This window comes from Pelmatolapia mariae, linkage group LG17 (assembly GCF_036321145.2).
Source record: "Pelmatolapia mariae isolate MD_Pm_ZW linkage group LG17, Pm_UMD_F_2, whole genome shotgun sequence".
Taxonomy (NCBI): domain Eukaryota; kingdom Metazoa; phylum Chordata; class Actinopteri; order Cichliformes; family Cichlidae; genus Pelmatolapia; species Pelmatolapia mariae.
Window position 1 is genome coordinate 37049286 of NC_086242.1, and position 18867 is coordinate 37068152.

Consider the following 18867-nt stretch of genomic DNA (forward strand, 5'->3'; position numbering starts at 1 on the left):
ACATTTCTTCAGCTATTTTCAGGACAGGGTCGAATGATGATGAGCTACAATAGAATGCATCATGGCCTCATACACTACATTTTCATCAATGACATTTTTCATAAAGCAAGCCTACAAAAGAAGTGTTTTGATTTATTCTCATTTATTTGTTAATAATCTGACGGAAAACTTTGCTTATTCTTCCAATTGATTTTGATGTTACTAACCAATCGGTAAATTGTCATGTTTTCTGCCAGATAGTGGTGCTTTTAATTATTAAATTTACATACAATCCCCCTGGTTAACGTTGCTGTTGCTAATGTGACTGATAATTTGCTTTATATTGAGCTCTGGAACTTTCTTTGTCTCTTTTAAGCCAATCTAGAGACTGATTTTTATACATATTTATATCCCAGGCTCATATAAACAACAGCATCCAACCCAGCCCAAGCTCTCTAAGAAGACGAGGAAAAACTCCTCTAAAGAGAGAAGAAACCTCGGGAAAGGCAATTCAAAGAGAGATCCCCTCTCCACGGATGGCTGGGTATAGAGGGGGATTGTGTCTAATATTTAGATGAAGGTCAGATGGAGGTCTCAGACTGCTTGCTGCTGGATTGGCTCTGTGGGGAAAAGAAAACACCAAAAAATAACCACGTGACAGCAACTGCAACATGCCTACTAAATTTGAAAAGTGACTTATGTGTTGGAGCTTTTGCTCCGTAACCCTTTTGATTCATGGTGCGCAGAAATCACAATCGCAATTTGAGCCACGCGTGATTCCAAAGATCCTCCAGGGTGAAGCGGTCCTTATAGTGCTTCCTCAGACACCCCGTCAAAAAATCCCTGCATTCTTTACAGAAATGAAATACTCTTGTTAAAGTTATCCACAAAGATATTTCAAGTTTCTTATATCAACAGCCCTTTTGGCAGAAATCTTACTGTTTGAAATGTCAGCTAAAATAGGTGGGTTTTGGTTGATGATCTTGTAGTCGCAGTCAAATGGTAAATTGTTGTGTAACAGCTGGTACATCACAACACCCAGCTGCCAGGCTGTAGTATATTCTGCAGAGCAGAAGCCATACATGAACCACTCTGGACTACTGTAGTTCCTGGTTCCTAAAACACAAAGATAAGAAGAATTAATGGGGAGGGAACAGTTCATGACAGCACAACGCTGTGGCTGAAAACATACCTGCTTTCCTCCTGAACCTTTGTCCTGGAGTAAACGTGACTCCACAGCCAAAATCGATGTATCGCACTCGGGGTTCCTCAGAAGATGTTTCAATTAGAATGTTGTGTGGCTTAATATCTCGGTGGAAAACCCCCTTGTAATCCATCGTAATGGCTGCGTCGACTAATTGTTTCATTATGACCTAAAAGAAAGGAAGCCATATTTGGAGCACAGGACATTCTCTATGAAAAATTGCTGTGAGCTCCAAATGCTCGTCACTTACCTTAACATGTGTCTCTGACAGAGGTTTATCTGTAGTTTTGAGGTATTTGTTTAAGTCCATGCAATTTTCTGGTTTCTCAAAAACCATAATAAGCTCATCTTCCAGATCAAACCACTCAAGTAGAAGTGGGGTTATACTGCTTTCCGTATCGTGTGGTCCAGCCCCAACTTGTATCAGTAGCGCCACCTCCAGGGGAACATCAGTACTTTTCCCGTTCCAATCCTTCAGAAGGAAAGTTACTTCAGGTCAATATTCAGACTTTCAACAAAAGTAGCTATCAGCGTGCAGACAGTTTTGAAATAGTCACAAAATGACCTGATTTTTAAAAAGCATTCTTTCCACTGAAATATGTCAGTTTAAACCAGGGGTGGGCAATCTCAGTCCACGAGGGCCGGTGTCCCTGCAGGTTTTAGATCTCACCTTGGGTCAACACACCTGAATCACATGATTAGTTCGTTACCAGGCCTCTGGAGAACTTCAGGACATGTTGAGGAGCTAATTTAGCCATTTAAATCAGCTGTGTTGGTTCGAGGACACATCTAAAACCTGCAGGGACACCGGCCCTCGTGGACTGAGATTGCCCACCCCTGGTTTAAACAATAAGGTGTCCCACTGTTCATAGAATTCGACCATATTTTCTGACGATTTCACACACAACTGTGAGACCAGTCTGGTTCATGCACGGAGGAAATACGTGCCTTATGCTTGATGCCTGAGAAGGCCTGAAATAGTATAAATACCTGCTGGAATAAGAAAAGACACTTACCATTGTTGTGCGCACAACTCTGCGCTGGCGAACATGTTTGATTGCCACCTGCATTAAAGACATTTTCTGGGTTAGAGAAGTACAAACAGGATTAAACAGAAGATCTGTGAAATGCACATGTAAGAAGCCATACTGGAAAACTGTCTTTTATGCGTATTCCAGAAAACACGGTGGCAAAGCCTCCTTGACCCAGCACCTCCAGCTGTTGATATTTTTCCAGGAAGTCTTCTGCAGACACACAGGAAAAACATACAGGTTATGACTTGTTACACAGAAAACAGCTGGCACAGTCCTATAGAGCTTTGTTATAACATTTCTATTAACTGGTAAATAGGAGCTACATTTTAGGAGATTAGTAGGTAACGTCATTACTGCCCAGAGTGTCTCTTACTGTCGATTGGTCCCACAGGAATCAAACCCAATCTTAAACCCCAGGACAAGATCTAAAGGATCTTGTGATTCAGCTCAGAAATATTGCCATTATCTTACCTTTTCTGTCAGTGCCGGATATCCTGGGTGAGTCACATGTTTCAGAGGGTTCCTGGGTGGGACTCTCCTCTGGGCTCGTTGTCCTGCTTTTTTTGCTGGATGGTCCCTCAGATTCGTCACTAGTGCTCTTCCGTTTGTTGCTCATCTTAAATATACTAGAGTCGCTTGAAGGGACTATGAGAAGGCCAACTAAAATGGAAAAAGTAGTTTGACTTTAAGCATTTTCAGTCCAACTCTGTGTGTCAACTGCTTTCTACTGACTTTCTAAGCTTTGGCAATCGTGCGTTAAAGCAATAACTGCACACTGAAAATCAACACAAAGAAGGCTAAATGAACCAACTACAAAGTTAAAGACCATTAAGTACACAGAGTCACAAAATAAACTACATAGCCAAGATAATGTCACAGCTAAAACAGGTCTTATCACTAACATTTCCAACTGGATTCCCCAGAAACAATGTGGCTGGGACCCGGTTTTGGACTTCCACTGCTTTTGCTTTTTTGGGGGGATTTGTCCAGTCTTTCAGTTAAGTCCCTTCTCTTTCTTCCCTCTATTCTTCCATCTGGAGTCATCTTCACCAGTGTGGAGATGCAAGGCTCTGTTTGGTTTCCTGAAATCAACAAAAGATGATTTTGTTTAAGGCAAATTCAGTTGCCTCAAATAAAAACCCAGAAGTATGAATAATTACCATATGAAACCCATTTGACTTACCTAGAGGGTTATTCAGAGCCACAGGACGTGGCGCAGTATAAGTTGGCCAAGACTTTGACATTGTGTGATTAATTTAGTTTCAGGATTTCACTCTTCACTCTTCAAAGATGCACTGAGCTGTGTGTTAGAACTATGATCTTTAGATTTCTTATAACAATGAGGTGATGACATCACAAGGTTTTTGGAATTCTTGGTTTCCATGGCTACAGAACATCAGCCTGGGCTAGGCAGTAATTTCTGGTGAAGGCAAAGTTCTGTAAAGATTTATTTAGGGGTACAATATTGCAAAAACTGTAGAGCAGCTGCATAAATGCATGTTTATAGAGTGCTGCTTCAAGGTGTGCTTCTACAACAAAGGACACAAAACTAGTTAGGAACAAGCAATGAATATTATAGATAATATTGTAGCTATTATACCAACAAGAAGGACTCTCTTTGGGCAGCATTTACTTGTAAGCCTTCACTACAGGCTTTGCAGGCTAAAAGCTAACAGCACAGGTTAAGTCAAAATTCACTTGATTTCAGTTTTATTTATACAGCACCAAATCACAACAACAGTTGCCTAAAGGTGCTGAAATGTGTTGACTGATCTATAAATCGTATCTGTGAGCATTATTGTTACTAGCTACTCGCTAAATGTATGAGCGGTATTGGGTGTAATGCATAATAAAATAATGTGTTACTGTAATGAGGTTATATAGAAAGAAAGCACGTGTAGCCCAGTGAATTTGAACTTCCACAGTTATTCTTTTTCCTTTCCTGCCTAATGTATTTTCTTATAATTTCTCAATCATTTATTTGCTCTGTTTTACCTAACCTCCGACTGTCTTGGTGAGTGTTGTGGAAGTTAGTATTGTTAGCTGATGTAGCAAGCATGGTACCTGCTTCCCAACTCTATCGGTGTGGGGGGTTTTCTTTTTTTCTTTTACCGCTGGTTATTCATATTTATGTTCCACTTCCTTGTATACCTCATCTGTTTGTATGTTGTATACTCACTGATTGTTCAATAAAGTTCTTGTTAAAAATACATATATATATATATATATATATATATATATATATATATATATATATATATATATATATATATATATATATATATATATATATATATATATATATATATATTGGTGTGTGGGTGTCGGTCAGGCACCAATGAAGTTTTCAAAAAAGCATTTTTTAGTATTCAGTTGTTCTTATTAATATTGTTTGTTTTATGTTCAAGTTAACCGTGTGATAGACCTGCTTCAGCCAATGCTCTTTATTCGACTTTTATTCCTCTTTATCCACCTGCAAAGGTTACTGCTGCAGCAGCAGTGTGTAATATGTGATTAGAGTCCAGTAGCTGAATAAAGAGTGTTATGCAAATTGTTACCATTGTTTCAGAGGTTGACTAAAAAGAGATAAAAATATAGTTTTATACATGAAAAACATTATTCTAATGAGAATTGCTGATTAACACTTATTGTAAGGTGAGTTCAAGTTGTTTCAGAAAAACTTGATCATTATCTGGTCAAAGATGATCAGACTTTATAAGCAATGGTTAAAACTTAATGAATTCTTTCATTTTCATTTTGGAAAAGAAAATTCCTCTGTTATGTGTTTTTCAATGCAGACTTGCACTGTTTTATTAGTTCAATAGTGTGTTTGCATTTTGCATAAGGATTGAAATAATGCCATGTTCATATGTTAAACATAATTGAATACACCAGTGTGTGTGTGTGTGTGTGTGTGTGTGTGTGTGTGTGTGTGTGTGTGTGTGTGTGTGTGTGTGTGTGTGTGAGCTAAATTCTAAAGCTGTATGCAATAAGGGTTTTTATTGTCATGCAGGCTGGGTTTTCTTCCTTCCCTCCCATTGGTGGTTATTCATGGACTTTTGATGTTGGAACTCTCCTCTGTAAGGAGATGGCGAGCCGTCCCAGACCCTAGAATTCATCTGCTACAAGGATCGTCCTTCGCTCCTTTGAAGATTCACGGTTTGGCAGGACCCCCCAGACCACATAACAGCGCAGACAGTAGAAAAAGAACTAAGGGTGCACCCAGTAGATCTTCTTTTCTATTTTTTTTTTTGTGTGTTCTTCTCCAAGAAGAAGCAAGCTTGACTTGACTTACTCTTCTGACTCTTGACTTGAGACTTTGGATCACTGACACCATACCCGTGTGGTGACTCAGAGACACTTAGCGCAGATTATATGTGTGAGATTGTTAGGTTATAAATTGTTTTGCCGGCTATAGTTGTGTCTATGTTGCAGTGTTATTGCCTGTGTGACAATACAGTATTGTTCTCAACTAACCTGTCTCCTGCAAATCATTCTCCCTCTAACACTACCTCAAGAATGTAAAACTGATCCACCGGAGGTTACGTAGAAGCTCTGCTTACACACAGAAAGGAAAAAAAACAAAACAATTGTGTTTCATATTTTTACGCACTTGAGCTTCAACCAGCTGATTTCATTTCATGAGCGGGAGGAGAAAAATGATTATGATTATTTCTTCTATGAATGGTTTTTTAAAACTCAACTGTCTCTGGTTAGCCTTTAGTAGGATGTTTTAATAGGTAGCCTGTGTTTTTTCTGATGATAGAAGTAGCTTAAACATGTTGGCTTTGAAATAAGGATTTTTAAAGCTAGACATCTTGTAATGTATGTTCCTTTTATCATCTGTAGACCAGTGGAGTCTTGATCTTTGCATAAAAATTACACACTGTGAGTCCTGACATGTTTATGACGTATACAGATATTTGTGTAATATATAATGTTGTACAATTAAACACAATTGTGCGTATTTCTACAACTGACTATTCATCTAGGCACTGAATGGAGTGTCATATTAGTATGATAAGCTACAATGGAATGTATCATGGCATCATACACTACATTTTCATCAGTGACATTTTTCATAAAGCAAGCCTACAAAAGATGTGTTTTGATTTATTCTCATTTATTTGTTAATAATCTGACGGAAAACTTTGCTTATTCTTTCAGTTGATTTTGATGTTACTTATCAATCGGTAAATTGTCATGTTTTCTGCCAGATAGTGGTGCTTTTAATTATTAAATTAGTATACAATCCCCCTGGTTAACGTTGCTGTTGCTAATGTGACTGATAATTTGCTTTATATTGAGCTCTGGATCTTTCTTTGTCTCTTTCACCTAATCTAGAGACTGATTTTTATACATATTTGCACATATTTGCATGGCTACTAAATTTGAAAAGTGACTTATGTGTTGGAGCTTTTGCTCCGTAACCCTTTTGATTCATGCTTTGCAGAAGTCTTTTTTTTTATAAACTCAAGTTTTATTATAATTTTCATCCTTGCAACTTATACTTGTCAATGTTCGAAAGTTGAACAGATACAGGGACAGGGACAGCAATGTAGAAGTACAAGTTAAAATAAAAAATAAAGAAAACTACAAAAAGGAAACACAAAACAGTACTAGAAAGCAAGGCAAAAAAAAACTTCACATAATATTAAATAAGATTTGGCAATCTTAGTAGCAATAAATGAACAAAGTGAAGCAAACCTATGCTAGATTATTGAAACAATAAAGCATGTACAGGTCGCCATCGCTCACTGAACAATTCTCTCTGAATCCGCAGAGCATATGTTATTTCCTCCATGAGAAATCTTTCTTACTTTATCAATCCACATATTATATGAAGGTGGGTCATGATTTAACCATTTAATGGTGATACACTTTAGTGCTGCTGTAAGCAAGATTTTTAAGAGATACTTTTTATTGTTTCCTGTAAAACCATTTGGAAGTACTCCTACAATGGCTAACTGATTGTCCTTTGTTAATGGTTGTTGGAAAACTGTATTGAGAGCTTTAAATATGTAATTCCAAAATGAGCAAATTTTTGGACATGACCATAATATGTGTGAATGGGTTCCTAAGTGAGTACCACGATTTCGCCAAGAAGTTTCAGGAGTTGTTGGGTTCGATTTAGCAATTATCTCGGGGGTTCTAAAATATCTTATGACCACCTTCCATTTAAATTCTCTCCACAGCCCAGAATTAGCCAGAATTAGTCATCTTAAATTGCCCTCAATTTTTTTCGTTAATTAAACTATTAATCTCACTATGCAGCACTTTAAGATCAGAAAGCAAATTGTCTGTCTGTGCTTTTTTGTGTTGTTGCTCTAGGTGACTTATTTTGGCCTCCAATTCACACCGCCTGGCCTCCCTTTTTTTCCTGGCACTTGCAAATGATATTATGCAACCTCTAATGTATGCTTTAGCGCAATCCCAGAGAGTTAAGGGCGATATGTCCGGAGTTGCATTCAATTCTAAGTCTTATTTAATTTGGTGTGTATGAACTCACAAAACTGGCTATCATTTAGGAATGAGGCATTTAATCGCCAAAGTTTTAGTTTTGGCGTCAATCCTAAGTCCCATGAGAGGGAAAGCGGTGCATGGTCAGATAGTGTAATTGGTAAAATTTCAGTATTGTTAATTCTATGTTCTTCTGTTTTGGAGGTAAAAAAGAAATCTATCCTATAGATCCATCCTATAGGAACCGTGCTTCTGTACGAACCTGTGCATTTGCTAGTTTTTAGTGTAGTTTTAAATATTTTGTATTTGTTTGCATGTTACTTGTTTTTTTTTGTTGGTATATTTATGTTAATTAGAATTTCTTTTATCTGCAAGCTAATTTCCCCACAGGGAGAAATAAATCTATCTATCTAAAAGACATTTTGTGAAAGTTTTACCATTGATAGTCTCCTTCTAGACAAATGAACCAGTCTTGAGACTCTAATATTGTCTTGAGCACTGTTAGTGCCAACATATATAAATGGCAAAATAAAATAAAAAATACTTCATAAATATCTCATAATTGTATATATTTGTGCATTTGAGCTGAGCATTGAGCGGGGACTTTTCACCATCGATCAATTATGATCAATGACAGTGAACCTGAGCACCTCCCCTACCTTCGGTGTGTGTTCACGAAGCTTGTAGAAAAAGTTTAGTGTGGAAGAAGTGGAGAAGGTGGAGCTGAAAAGCTGGCATAAAACAATTAAAACTAAAAATGGGTGTAGCAAAATGTGTCAATTTAACCGCCATGTTAGCTGTCAGTGCTGCTGCACCAGCAACAAGCGGTAACAACTAGTGACAACCAGTGAGAACCAGCAACAACCAATAACCAAGCCTCACAGTCAAATATTGTTTGAAACAGATATTCGTGATTTCAAATAATTTAGAACTGATACTACTATTTATGTGATGCTCCTCTTCTATCCAAATCACCTGAAAGGCAACAAAAAAGATTCTCTATCCCTGGTGATTGCTGCAACCAGCAGCACAGCAGTGAAAAAAAAGCAGTGATCATTTGTATGTAAACAACACATGAGTTATTGGATGTGATCGCTACAGGTTATCACATCCAATATGGAAACAGCTCTTGAGCAATGTGCGCATGACATGACAAACGTTAATAAGAGGCCTAACATTGTAGAGGGAAGCCAAAGTGTTTGAAGAGAACTCGGAAAGACACAGGCCATCACCATGGACTCAACCAAAAAGGATGAATGCATGTTGTGTGCATGCTGCATACCTATGTGTTCAAAGTAAAAGGTGTGTACTGAACAGAGCATTTGCCATCCAGAAGCATTTATTGTGTTTGTAATCATGCTTTTGTATCATATTTTATGAAGTCTTGTAATATGTCTGCTTGTCAACTTAATCTCAAAAGGAAGAAAGAATAATAATAGCTGAGTAAAGATGTGAAACTAAATTGTCAAAAGAAGCTGGCAGCTGAAGAAGAAAGCAATGGAGCAACCTGGAGCAACTCTGAAATATAACTTTGACAGGTGTTCCAGTTTCTGTGTGAGGAGGATTAACACTGACAGGTTTGAAACACCAACATCATTGTTTATGTTAATATAAAAATGTCACCAACCAGTCATGTACAGCTGATTACACTGTGAGACTGACACAAAAACCTCTGCATCAGTAAGAATTCCCTTAAAATCTGAGCTCTTTGTTATTCCTATTGAAACAGCTTAATCCATAAGTCCATTTTAGTATAGTGTAAGTCCACTGGGGCGATCGTGGCTCAAGAGTTGGCAGTTCGTCTTGTAATCAGAATGTTGCCGGTTCGAGCCCCGGCTCCGACAGTCTCGTTCGTTGTGTCCTTGGCCAAGGCACTTCACCCGTTGCCTACTGGTGGTGGTCAGAGGGCCCGGTGGCGACAGTGTCCGGCAGCCTCGCCTCTGTCAGTGCACCCCAGGGCAGCTGTGGCTACAATGTAGCTTGCCATCACCAGTGTGTGAATGACTGAATGTAGTGTAAAGCGCTTTGGGGTCCTTAGGGACTAAGTAAAGCGCTATACAAATACAGGCCATTTCCCATTTTATTGTAAACTGCTGGACAATAAAATCAAGATATTAATCCATGTATTAATTTAGGCCCAACATGCTGAAATTGTGTGCTTTCAGTTCATTTCATTTCAATTTATATAGCCCCAGTTCACAAGTACAGTCTTCCCAGTTTGAACGACAGTATGTGGTGCTGGAGATGCCTTTCACATCTATTAGAGAAAACAGATGCATAGCAGAGGGATAAACAGGCCCAGCAATGGAAACAGACTCACAGCACAGCATCTGTTTAGCAAATCTTTTTTTGTATATGTTTTGATACTAGACAATTATGAGGCAATTATTCACTTAAATACCTATTTTTGCACAAAGGATGTTTAGTAATGAAATGTAATTAAGGTTCACAGTGTGTGGGAGTCTGTTTATTGTGAAGTTGACATTAAAACACATCTAAAAGGTTAGAGGGAAAAAGAGGGTAGAGGTGTGGCTTACATTCTCCTCAGGAGTTCCTCCTCATCCATCCTGCCATGTATCAACAGTTGAGGCTGGTGGCAGAGTGATGGAGGGAATATTTTCTTGGTACACGTTGGGCCACTTACTAACGAGCTGTGAATCATTTAAATGCAACAGCCTACCTGAAAACTAAACTCCATGCATTTATCAACCATCTCCTAACAATAGTTAACATCACAGTTAAATTAGCCCCTCTGTTATAAACCATGCATACTCTACTGTTGTTAAAGTTGGACAGATTCCAGGTTAACTGGGCCTACCTTGTGATCCAAAGCCTAACTTTATTTATACAGTACACATTTTCCTTATAAAGTTAATTTAAGTTCCAAATATTCATTCAATCAGTTGACACTCCATCGAATAAAAATAAGGGCATTTGCAGAAAAGTTATGATCGCTGGGAAGTAGATTACTTTTACTTTACGTCTTGTGGAAAATGTGTCTGAGCCTTAGCTATGTAACAATTTGTTTGTTGGCAAGTGTCTTGTAAATTAGTGCAGTGATGGAGTGGCAATATAAATTATGTTTAGGAAGCCAAAGTAAAAAAGTGGTGCTCAAAGAAAGAATGGGGGAAAGAGAGCAGGATGAGAGATCAACCAGGGCTTTAGATTTGAGCAGTGATGTCAATGATTTGCTGAGTGCATGACCTAAAAGATGAAGTTCTGACGAGTGAGTAGTTTGTCTGCGTTTTTGTAAAGGACTGAAACATTTTTAATGTTTGTATATTGAAAACATGTACACTCACCGTAATCTGTGTAATATATGTATAAGCTGATCCCTTGGAAATTAATACTGAATGTTGAATTATATTGTTTTTGAAAGGATTTCATCCTGGATGTGCAGCTGAAAAATCTGCAGGAACTATGTGATACCAGCTTGTCTCTGTTCTACAACCAGCTCTACAGAAAAACATATTTTTACAGACACAGTCATCTGATGCTTGGTCGTGATCTCATTTTGGAATATTTTTTCCAATGTGCATCTCAATACATATAATGATATGATTTATATCAAGCAAATTATGCCATCACATATGAGAAAACTCTAAAATTATGTTTGATTTTGACTCACTTGACTCATTTGACTCATATATACATAAAATAAAATGGTAAATAGTTGAAAATCAGCAGCATTGGTCTATAATTGCAGCATAAATGCAGCAGGCAAAAGACAATCTTGGCATTAGGCTGAGAGGAGGCTTGTTAAAAGATTTAAAATATTAAAGAAATAGAGTCATGTTCGTGATAAATGAGCAGTTTCCCCATCTGTAAAGCATATGTCCTCACAGCAACACTAAATGTCGAAGTAATGGACTGAGACAAGCCCATTTTAAAAAAACAGATTGAAAGGAAAGTAGCTTGAATAGTAATCACACTTTACAAAAGTGGTATATTTATTTAATGCAATACAGTACAGTGCCTCTGTACTGTCAGCACACATTTATCATCATAGTACAGACACAGAAAGAAAGCATGGAAAAGCAGGCACACATTTACATAGAAAACAAAACAACAAATTCATCAAGTGAACACCAAGTTTTGTCATATTCTCCTCCATTTATACAGAAGTATTGGGTCCACGCTCACTGAGCTCCACACGCCAATCCTGGGGACAACAGAACTTTGTTTTGGAGTTTGACAGAAGTGTGTGAGTCGGTGCAGGTGTCCTGGACTTGCTTTGGCTTTTTAATTTTTAATTTGGGCTCTTGCTGGCTTACTAGAGAGCAAGCATCCTCCTCCTTTTCCATCTACACATCTCTGCTGGCACTGCCAAACCTAAACATTTCTCTTTTATGGTAGATGTATGTATGTGCACACGCATCTTATAAGGGTCAAATGAGTTCAGTAATGTAAAGGTCATTAAACCTTAGTTCTTCAAGGATAAAAGACTTCTCTTATCATATTTCTGCAGTTCCACACATTAATTTATTCACCTTCTGTCTCCTTCATAGAGGGTAATAAGGTGATATATGTTTTTCTTTACCTTGATTCTATATTACACAAACACAGCTGCATACTCTGAGTAAACAGCCTTATTTTTAATGGGCACCGCAGCAGTTATAAGGTGTCGGGTATAAACTCATAAATCGTCCAGGATGCACTGCACCATTTTAGCATTTGAACTGTGCTGCAGGTCACATTCTTATTAGCTTTGTCTTTTTCTTCTTCTCCATTTATAATTCAGTAGTTAGTTTAATTTGGTACCTTTAGAAGTTTTAACAGGCTCTTACACATGAACATGTATCTTGAAAAACATGTCAGGAAGTTTATATGCGCAATGTCCTTTCACTTTTCACATCCACAGACTGATAGTTGAAGTCAGCTTTAATGGGAACCTCCAATTCCAATGAGGCCAAAAGACTTCACATATCTGAGGGAAGAGCACAGATGTAATTTGAGGCTTCGCAAAACCTCACAGACAGCCAGTCAGGGTTATTAGAATGATGACTATCTCTGATTTAGACTATTCATCACAGGAACAGAGTTTTAGCTGCGAAGAAGTCAGTGCATCAGTCAGGAGGGCATGCTGTCCTTATTACTGCATCTAAACTTATTCCCACAAACTCTTCATGTCTAACATATCATCTACGCTGAAAAGAAGTTCAGAATTGCAGACAATATTATACTGCCAGACACTTTCTCACAAAGATGCTGGGAGAGGAGATTCCAATCTGCAGCTTTCTACTGGGAGAAATGGTTTCCGTATGTGTTGATCTTACTTTATTTACTTATTTGGTCATCCTCAAAAATATTGAAAGAATTTCAATAAGGATATATCATTTAGAGAAAGTGACTGGTGATTAGACTCTAATGACCCATATGGCAGAACAGGATCCTCCTTACTGAACTTACACATATGCTTCATAACTGGCGTTACTGAGCTAATGACTACTGCTGGGTTCCAGTGGCAGAGTGAGGAAGTCTGAGCCAGAGGCGGAGCCCAGCAATCAGAGAGTAAATTCAGAAGGGGGGAAAACTGTCGAACAGATGATGAACAGAAGGACTGGACTATGGCTGCCTGTAGCAGAGGCTTGATTATTCTGTTTGATATTAATTTTATGATATCTTAAACTATTGCTTTTAAGGTATCCTTGAGTGTTTTGAAAGGCACCAATAAATAAACTGTAATATTGCTATTATTGTTATTACTGTGATAAGATGCAGATTTTGAGGCTCTGCTAGTGGTCAGTTGTGCTGATGTAAAGCAAAACCTCAATGCATCCCCAGTTTTTCAGCAAAGAGTCAAGCGTGTGCACACAACACACACACAGAATTGAGATAGAGAGAAGAGAAAAGCACCAAAAAGTGCCAACAGGTCAAGCTAACCATGAATATGACACGGTGGAATCATATTGGGTTGCAGAGGGTGATGCGACACAGAAGTAGAGATTGTGATCATATCTTACTCCTCAAACAAATTAAAGAAACACACTGTGAACATTAGAAATCATAGGGGATATAGGGCACAAGCTGCTGGTTCGTTAAATGTGGTCCATGCTGAAGTGAAGGTGGGAGCTGACGGGTAAGACGGAAGTGACGGGTAAGGTAAGCGACCCATGTTGTAGGTGACGTCAGACGCCGGAGATTTGGCGGAAAAAAAGCGAATGGTAGCGTAGAATTTAACAAAGTTTCTTTATCTTCACTATTACCAAATATACTAATCAAATTGTCATATAACTAACTACATCTGTCATATCACCTCTAACACCCTGGAGGACAACGGGGAGAGTTTAGACGCTCTCCAGGATTACATCGACCGCTGTTTCCAAGATATAGTAATGAAGAAGGCCCAGAGTGCATCTTCCCCGGCCAAAATTGAGACGCCGTCATCGAAGAGATGTCGCCCGGCAGACTCCCCCGGAACAACATCGCCTGCCGGCAAAGACATTGCAGACATCCTGGAGTCAATCGACAGGCGATTGTCCAGTTTCGATGCGAGGCTGTCTCTGGTGGAGATTTTACACCGGGAATTTAAATCTCTGAGAGAATCCCTGGAATTCAGCGAGCAGCAGGTGGAAACGCTTGCCGCTGAAAATGCCACGCTACGGGAGTCGGTCAAATCTCTCACCGATAACGTGACCCAGCTAAACATAGAAAATAAAAAAATAAAAGAGTCCGTTATCGATCTACAAGCCCGTAGCATGAGAGATAATCTTGTGTTTTCTGGTATTCCAGAATCTCCCAGAGAGGACGCGGAGGCAACGGTGAAAAGCTTCATTAAAATCCACCTGAAGCTGCCGGAGGACACCGTAAAGAACATCGCCTTCGATAGAGTGCATCGCTTGGGGGGCGTGAGGTCGCGGACCGGGAGACCACGTCCCATTGTGGCCAAATTCGGCCAATTCAAACAGAAGGAGCAGGTGAAGAGTCGCGGCAGGGAGCTGAAAGGAACGGACTTCAGCGTGAACGACCAGTTCCCCAAAGAAATCCTGGAACGACGCAAGGTCCTGTTTCCAGTTCGACGTAACTTCATCCAGAGAGGCTCCCGTGCTGTCATCGCCGTGGACCGGCTCTACGTGGACGGACAGCTCTACCGCGACCCCGGCACCACTCCGTGGTTATATTGACTGCACTCCAGATAAGAACCCGCTACACTCTTTTCTTATTCACTCACACTCTCTTCTTTAACATGTGTTTAACCTAGTAATATCAGTATGATGTCATAGCAGATATAACACCGTCACCCTCCGTCATTGCTTTAATTGGAATGTTTCCGTTTCTTTTCTTTTTTTTGTTGTCGCTCACAGTTCACGTGGTTTCTTTCTTTCTCTTTTCTTTCACTGCTGTGATCACCTACTTCCCCACTCACCTACAAACAACACCCTCTATTTCTGCATATTCACACACCACGATCACGCAAACACATGCGCTCAACGGCAGCACATTTACAACAGCCTCACAGCGCGCACAGACTTACAGGACACATAAGCAAGCCACGCCTGTTCATATTAGTGAATATTCACACACATAGTCAGACTTATGGAGCCTCTCACCACACTTTTTTTCTCTTTCTATTTACAAACAAGTGATGTTTCCACATTCTCTTCGCCCGTCTAAAGGAAACACCCAGCGCACATCATTAGACATACACACACAATTATGGGCACGCTGAGGTTTATCACATGGAATGTAAATGGAGCTGGCACCAGAGGAAAGAGGTTAAAGATATTTAACCAGCTTAAAAAACTACAGGCAGATGTTTTATTACAAGAAACTCACAGACCTGTCACAGGTTTAAATGAACTTAAAACACCTGAGTTTCCTACTGTGTTTGCAGCCTGTTATAATTCTAGACAAAGGGGAGTAGCAATTTTAATACATAAAAATATTAATTTTACAGTACTCGATACAGTTATAGATCCAGAGGGTAGATTTCTAATTATTAAATTATCAATATTGAACAAAAAGCTATGTATTGTAAGTATATATGGTCCAAATGTTGAGGAACCCTCATTCTTCCACGGTTTTTTTAGTGCACTCTCTGAACATCTTGATTGCACACTTATTCTTGGAGGCGACCTCAACCTTGGACTAAATGAAGAAATGGATAGGCTCAATACAGCAGGAACTCAGCGTAATTGGCAGTCCACAAATATAATCAAACAGTATATGAGCGACTTTGGTCTTTGCGATGCATGGCGCTCCCTTCACCCCAACAGTAAGGAATATTCTTTCTTCTCACACGTTCATCACTCCTACTCTCGTCTGGATTATTTTTTGGTCAGCAGCTCACTGCTGAGGGACATTTCAGACACTGAGATTCATCCTATAGCTGTCAGCGATCATGCTCCTGTATCTTTAACACTAATGCACAAGAATAATACTACGCCAAGTAAAAACTGGAGATTTAATACATCACTGCTTAAAGATGAAGACTTTATCAAATACTTTAAAAAAGAGTGGACTTCATATTTAGACTTTAATGACACTCCCGGAACATCAGCTTCTGTTCTATGGGAAGCAGGGAAAGCTGTGATGAGAGGTAAAATAATTTCTTTCTCATCACATAAAAAGAAAGAAGAAAACAAAAATATTCAGGAATTAGAAAAAACCATCAAATCCTTAGAAGAAGCCTACGCGTCCCACCAAGATCAAGAAATAATGAACAAAATATGCAAAACAAAACTAGAATTAAATGAAATTATTAATAAAAAAACAGAATTCCTAGTACAAAGACTTCGCTTGCAGAATTTTGAACACAGTAACAAATCCGGTTGACTTCTAGCTAACCAGTTAAAAATAAAGAAAGAAAAAACAACTATATGTGCTGTTAAAGATCTATCGGGGAACACAATATATGACCCTGGAAGAATAAACAACATTTTTAGGGATTTCTATGAAACTTTATACTCACCACAAATAAACCCGTCTAAAAATGAAATTGATCAGTTTCTTGACAACGTAACTGTCCCAAAATTACTAGACAGTCAAGCAATGGCACTGGATTTGCCACTGATGCCAGGTGAACTCCAGGAAGCCCTGACAAGTATGCCCAATAATAAGGCTCCAGGTCCAGACGGCTTTCCTGCAGAATTCTACAAAGAATTCTGGACAATTTTGGCACCAGTATTCCACAGAATGTTGCAGGAAATCAAGGAAAATGGCAGACTACCACCAAATATGAATTCTGCCAATATTAGTCTCCTACTAAAACCAGGCAAGGACCCTTTATTTCCCTCAAGCTATCGTCCAATATCTTTTATAAATGTAGACCTCAAAATAATCTGCAAAGCTCTCTCAAAAAGATTAGAGAAAATAACCCCCCTCTTAATTCATCCTGACCAAACTGGTTTCATAAAAGGTAGGCACTCATCAACAAACACTCGTAGATTACTTAATTTAATAGACTACTCGTGCAGTAAAAACATTGAAACCATAATATTATCTCTAGATGCAGAAAAAGCGTTTGACAGAGTTAACTGGAAATTTTTATTTGCAACTTTACACAAATTTGGTTTTGGAAACTCTTTCATAAACTGGATAAGAATATTATACAATTCCCCAACAGCTTGTATCAGGACAAATGACCAGACATCCTCCAGCTTCTGTCTCCTGAGGGGCACCAGACAGGGATGCCCACTCTCCCCTTCACTGTTTGCAATTTTTATCGAACCACTAGCGGCAGCATTTAAACAGGCTACAACAATTAAGGGCATAAAATGCAAGAACATAGAACATAAAATCAGTCTCTATGCGGATGATGTGTTGCTTTTTTTGCAAAACTCACAAACCAACCTTTCTGAGGTAATTACTCTAATAAACTGGTTTTCAAGAGTTTCAGATTATTCAATTAACTGGCCAAAATCTACAGTTCTTCCCATTAACTGCTCCTTCCATAATTCTTCTTCTGCCCCACTACAATCTGGAAATATTAAATATTTAGGTATTAATGTTTCTCCTAAGCTTTCAGACTTAACTAAATTAAACCACATCCCACTTCTAAAGAAAGTAGAAGGCGATCTGACTAGATGGAAATGTCTACCCATATCACTCATGGGAAGGGTCGCCACTATAAAAATGATGATCTTGCCAAAAATAAATTACTTATTTTTAATGATCCTTAACAAACCATCACAAGATTGGTTCAGATCTCTGGATTCATATATTTCTAAATTCCTTTGGAAAGATAAACCCCCGCGTATCAGCTTAAAAACGCTACAAAGAACCAAGGATAGAGGAGGATTAGATCTGCCTAATTTTCAACAATACTTCTTAGCCAACAGGCTTCAGTTCATTTCAGAATGGTTAAAACATACCTTCTTATATGAACCTTGGCTAGATGTTGAACAGGCACTATGCAATGATCTAGAGATTTCAGACCTACCATTTATCAGCTCAAACATCAAAAGACATGAATGCTTTAAAAGCATCAACATCAGCTCTTCTCTGACAGCATGGTGGGAGTTTCTAAAAATGACAGAGTCCTCATTAATCCCATGCAAACGTACACCTATCTGGAATAACCCTGACATATTACAAAACAATAATATGATTAATATTCCAGAATGGAGTTGTAAAGGAATTAAATACTTAGAACATATATTAGAGGGAACAGAATTTATTCCATTTGACAGACTAGTTACACAATATGGGATCAACAAGAAAAGATTTTTAGAATATCAACAAATTAAATCCATAGTAAAAAAGAAATTTTACCTCAGTCAAGCTGAATTACAAACACCACCAAGTGCGGTACACTTTCTTACTCTTAAATCCCCCAAATTATTATCTAAAATATACAGAACACTTTCTAAAACAGATGAATCAATATCCCTTCCTATTGCAAAGTGGGAAGCAGATTTATCAGTAAGCTTAGACCAAAACTTCTGGTCTCAGGTGTGCTTAAAAACCTTTAAATTGATTAAAAATCCCAGTCTGCAATTAATACAATACAAGATACTACATAGAGTGCACTATACTGGTCATCGGATGTTCAAGATGGGCTTTACGTCTACCAACAACTGCTCACACTGTCAAGGCAATACACCAGACAATTACATCCACGCTCTTTGGTTCTGTCCACCAGTGCAGAAGTTTTGGCGCGAGATATGTGAAGACTTATCAAAGTGTATGAAATGTAACATTCCAGCCTCCCCTTTAGTATGCTTGTTGGGAAAATTGGATGATGTCACT

The 18867-nt window shown here is 38.6% G+C and overlaps 1 protein-coding gene across 1 annotated transcript; it reads right to left on the minus strand.

Moving 5' to 3' along the window:
* Positions 1-573: 573 nt before the first annotated feature.
* On the minus strand, positions 574-2833 carry LOC134646720 (serine/threonine-protein kinase pim-2-like). Its single transcript, XM_063500575.1, has 7 exons — positions 2689-2833; positions 2333-2427; positions 2200-2247; positions 1434-1655; positions 1172-1352; positions 919-1095; positions 574-599 (listed from the first exon to the last, which is right to left on the minus strand). The coding sequence occupies exons 1-7, from the start codon at positions 2831-2833 to the stop codon at positions 574-576; spliced, it is 894 nt and encodes a 297-aa protein (XP_063356645.1).
* Positions 2834-18867: the final 16034 nt, after the last annotated feature.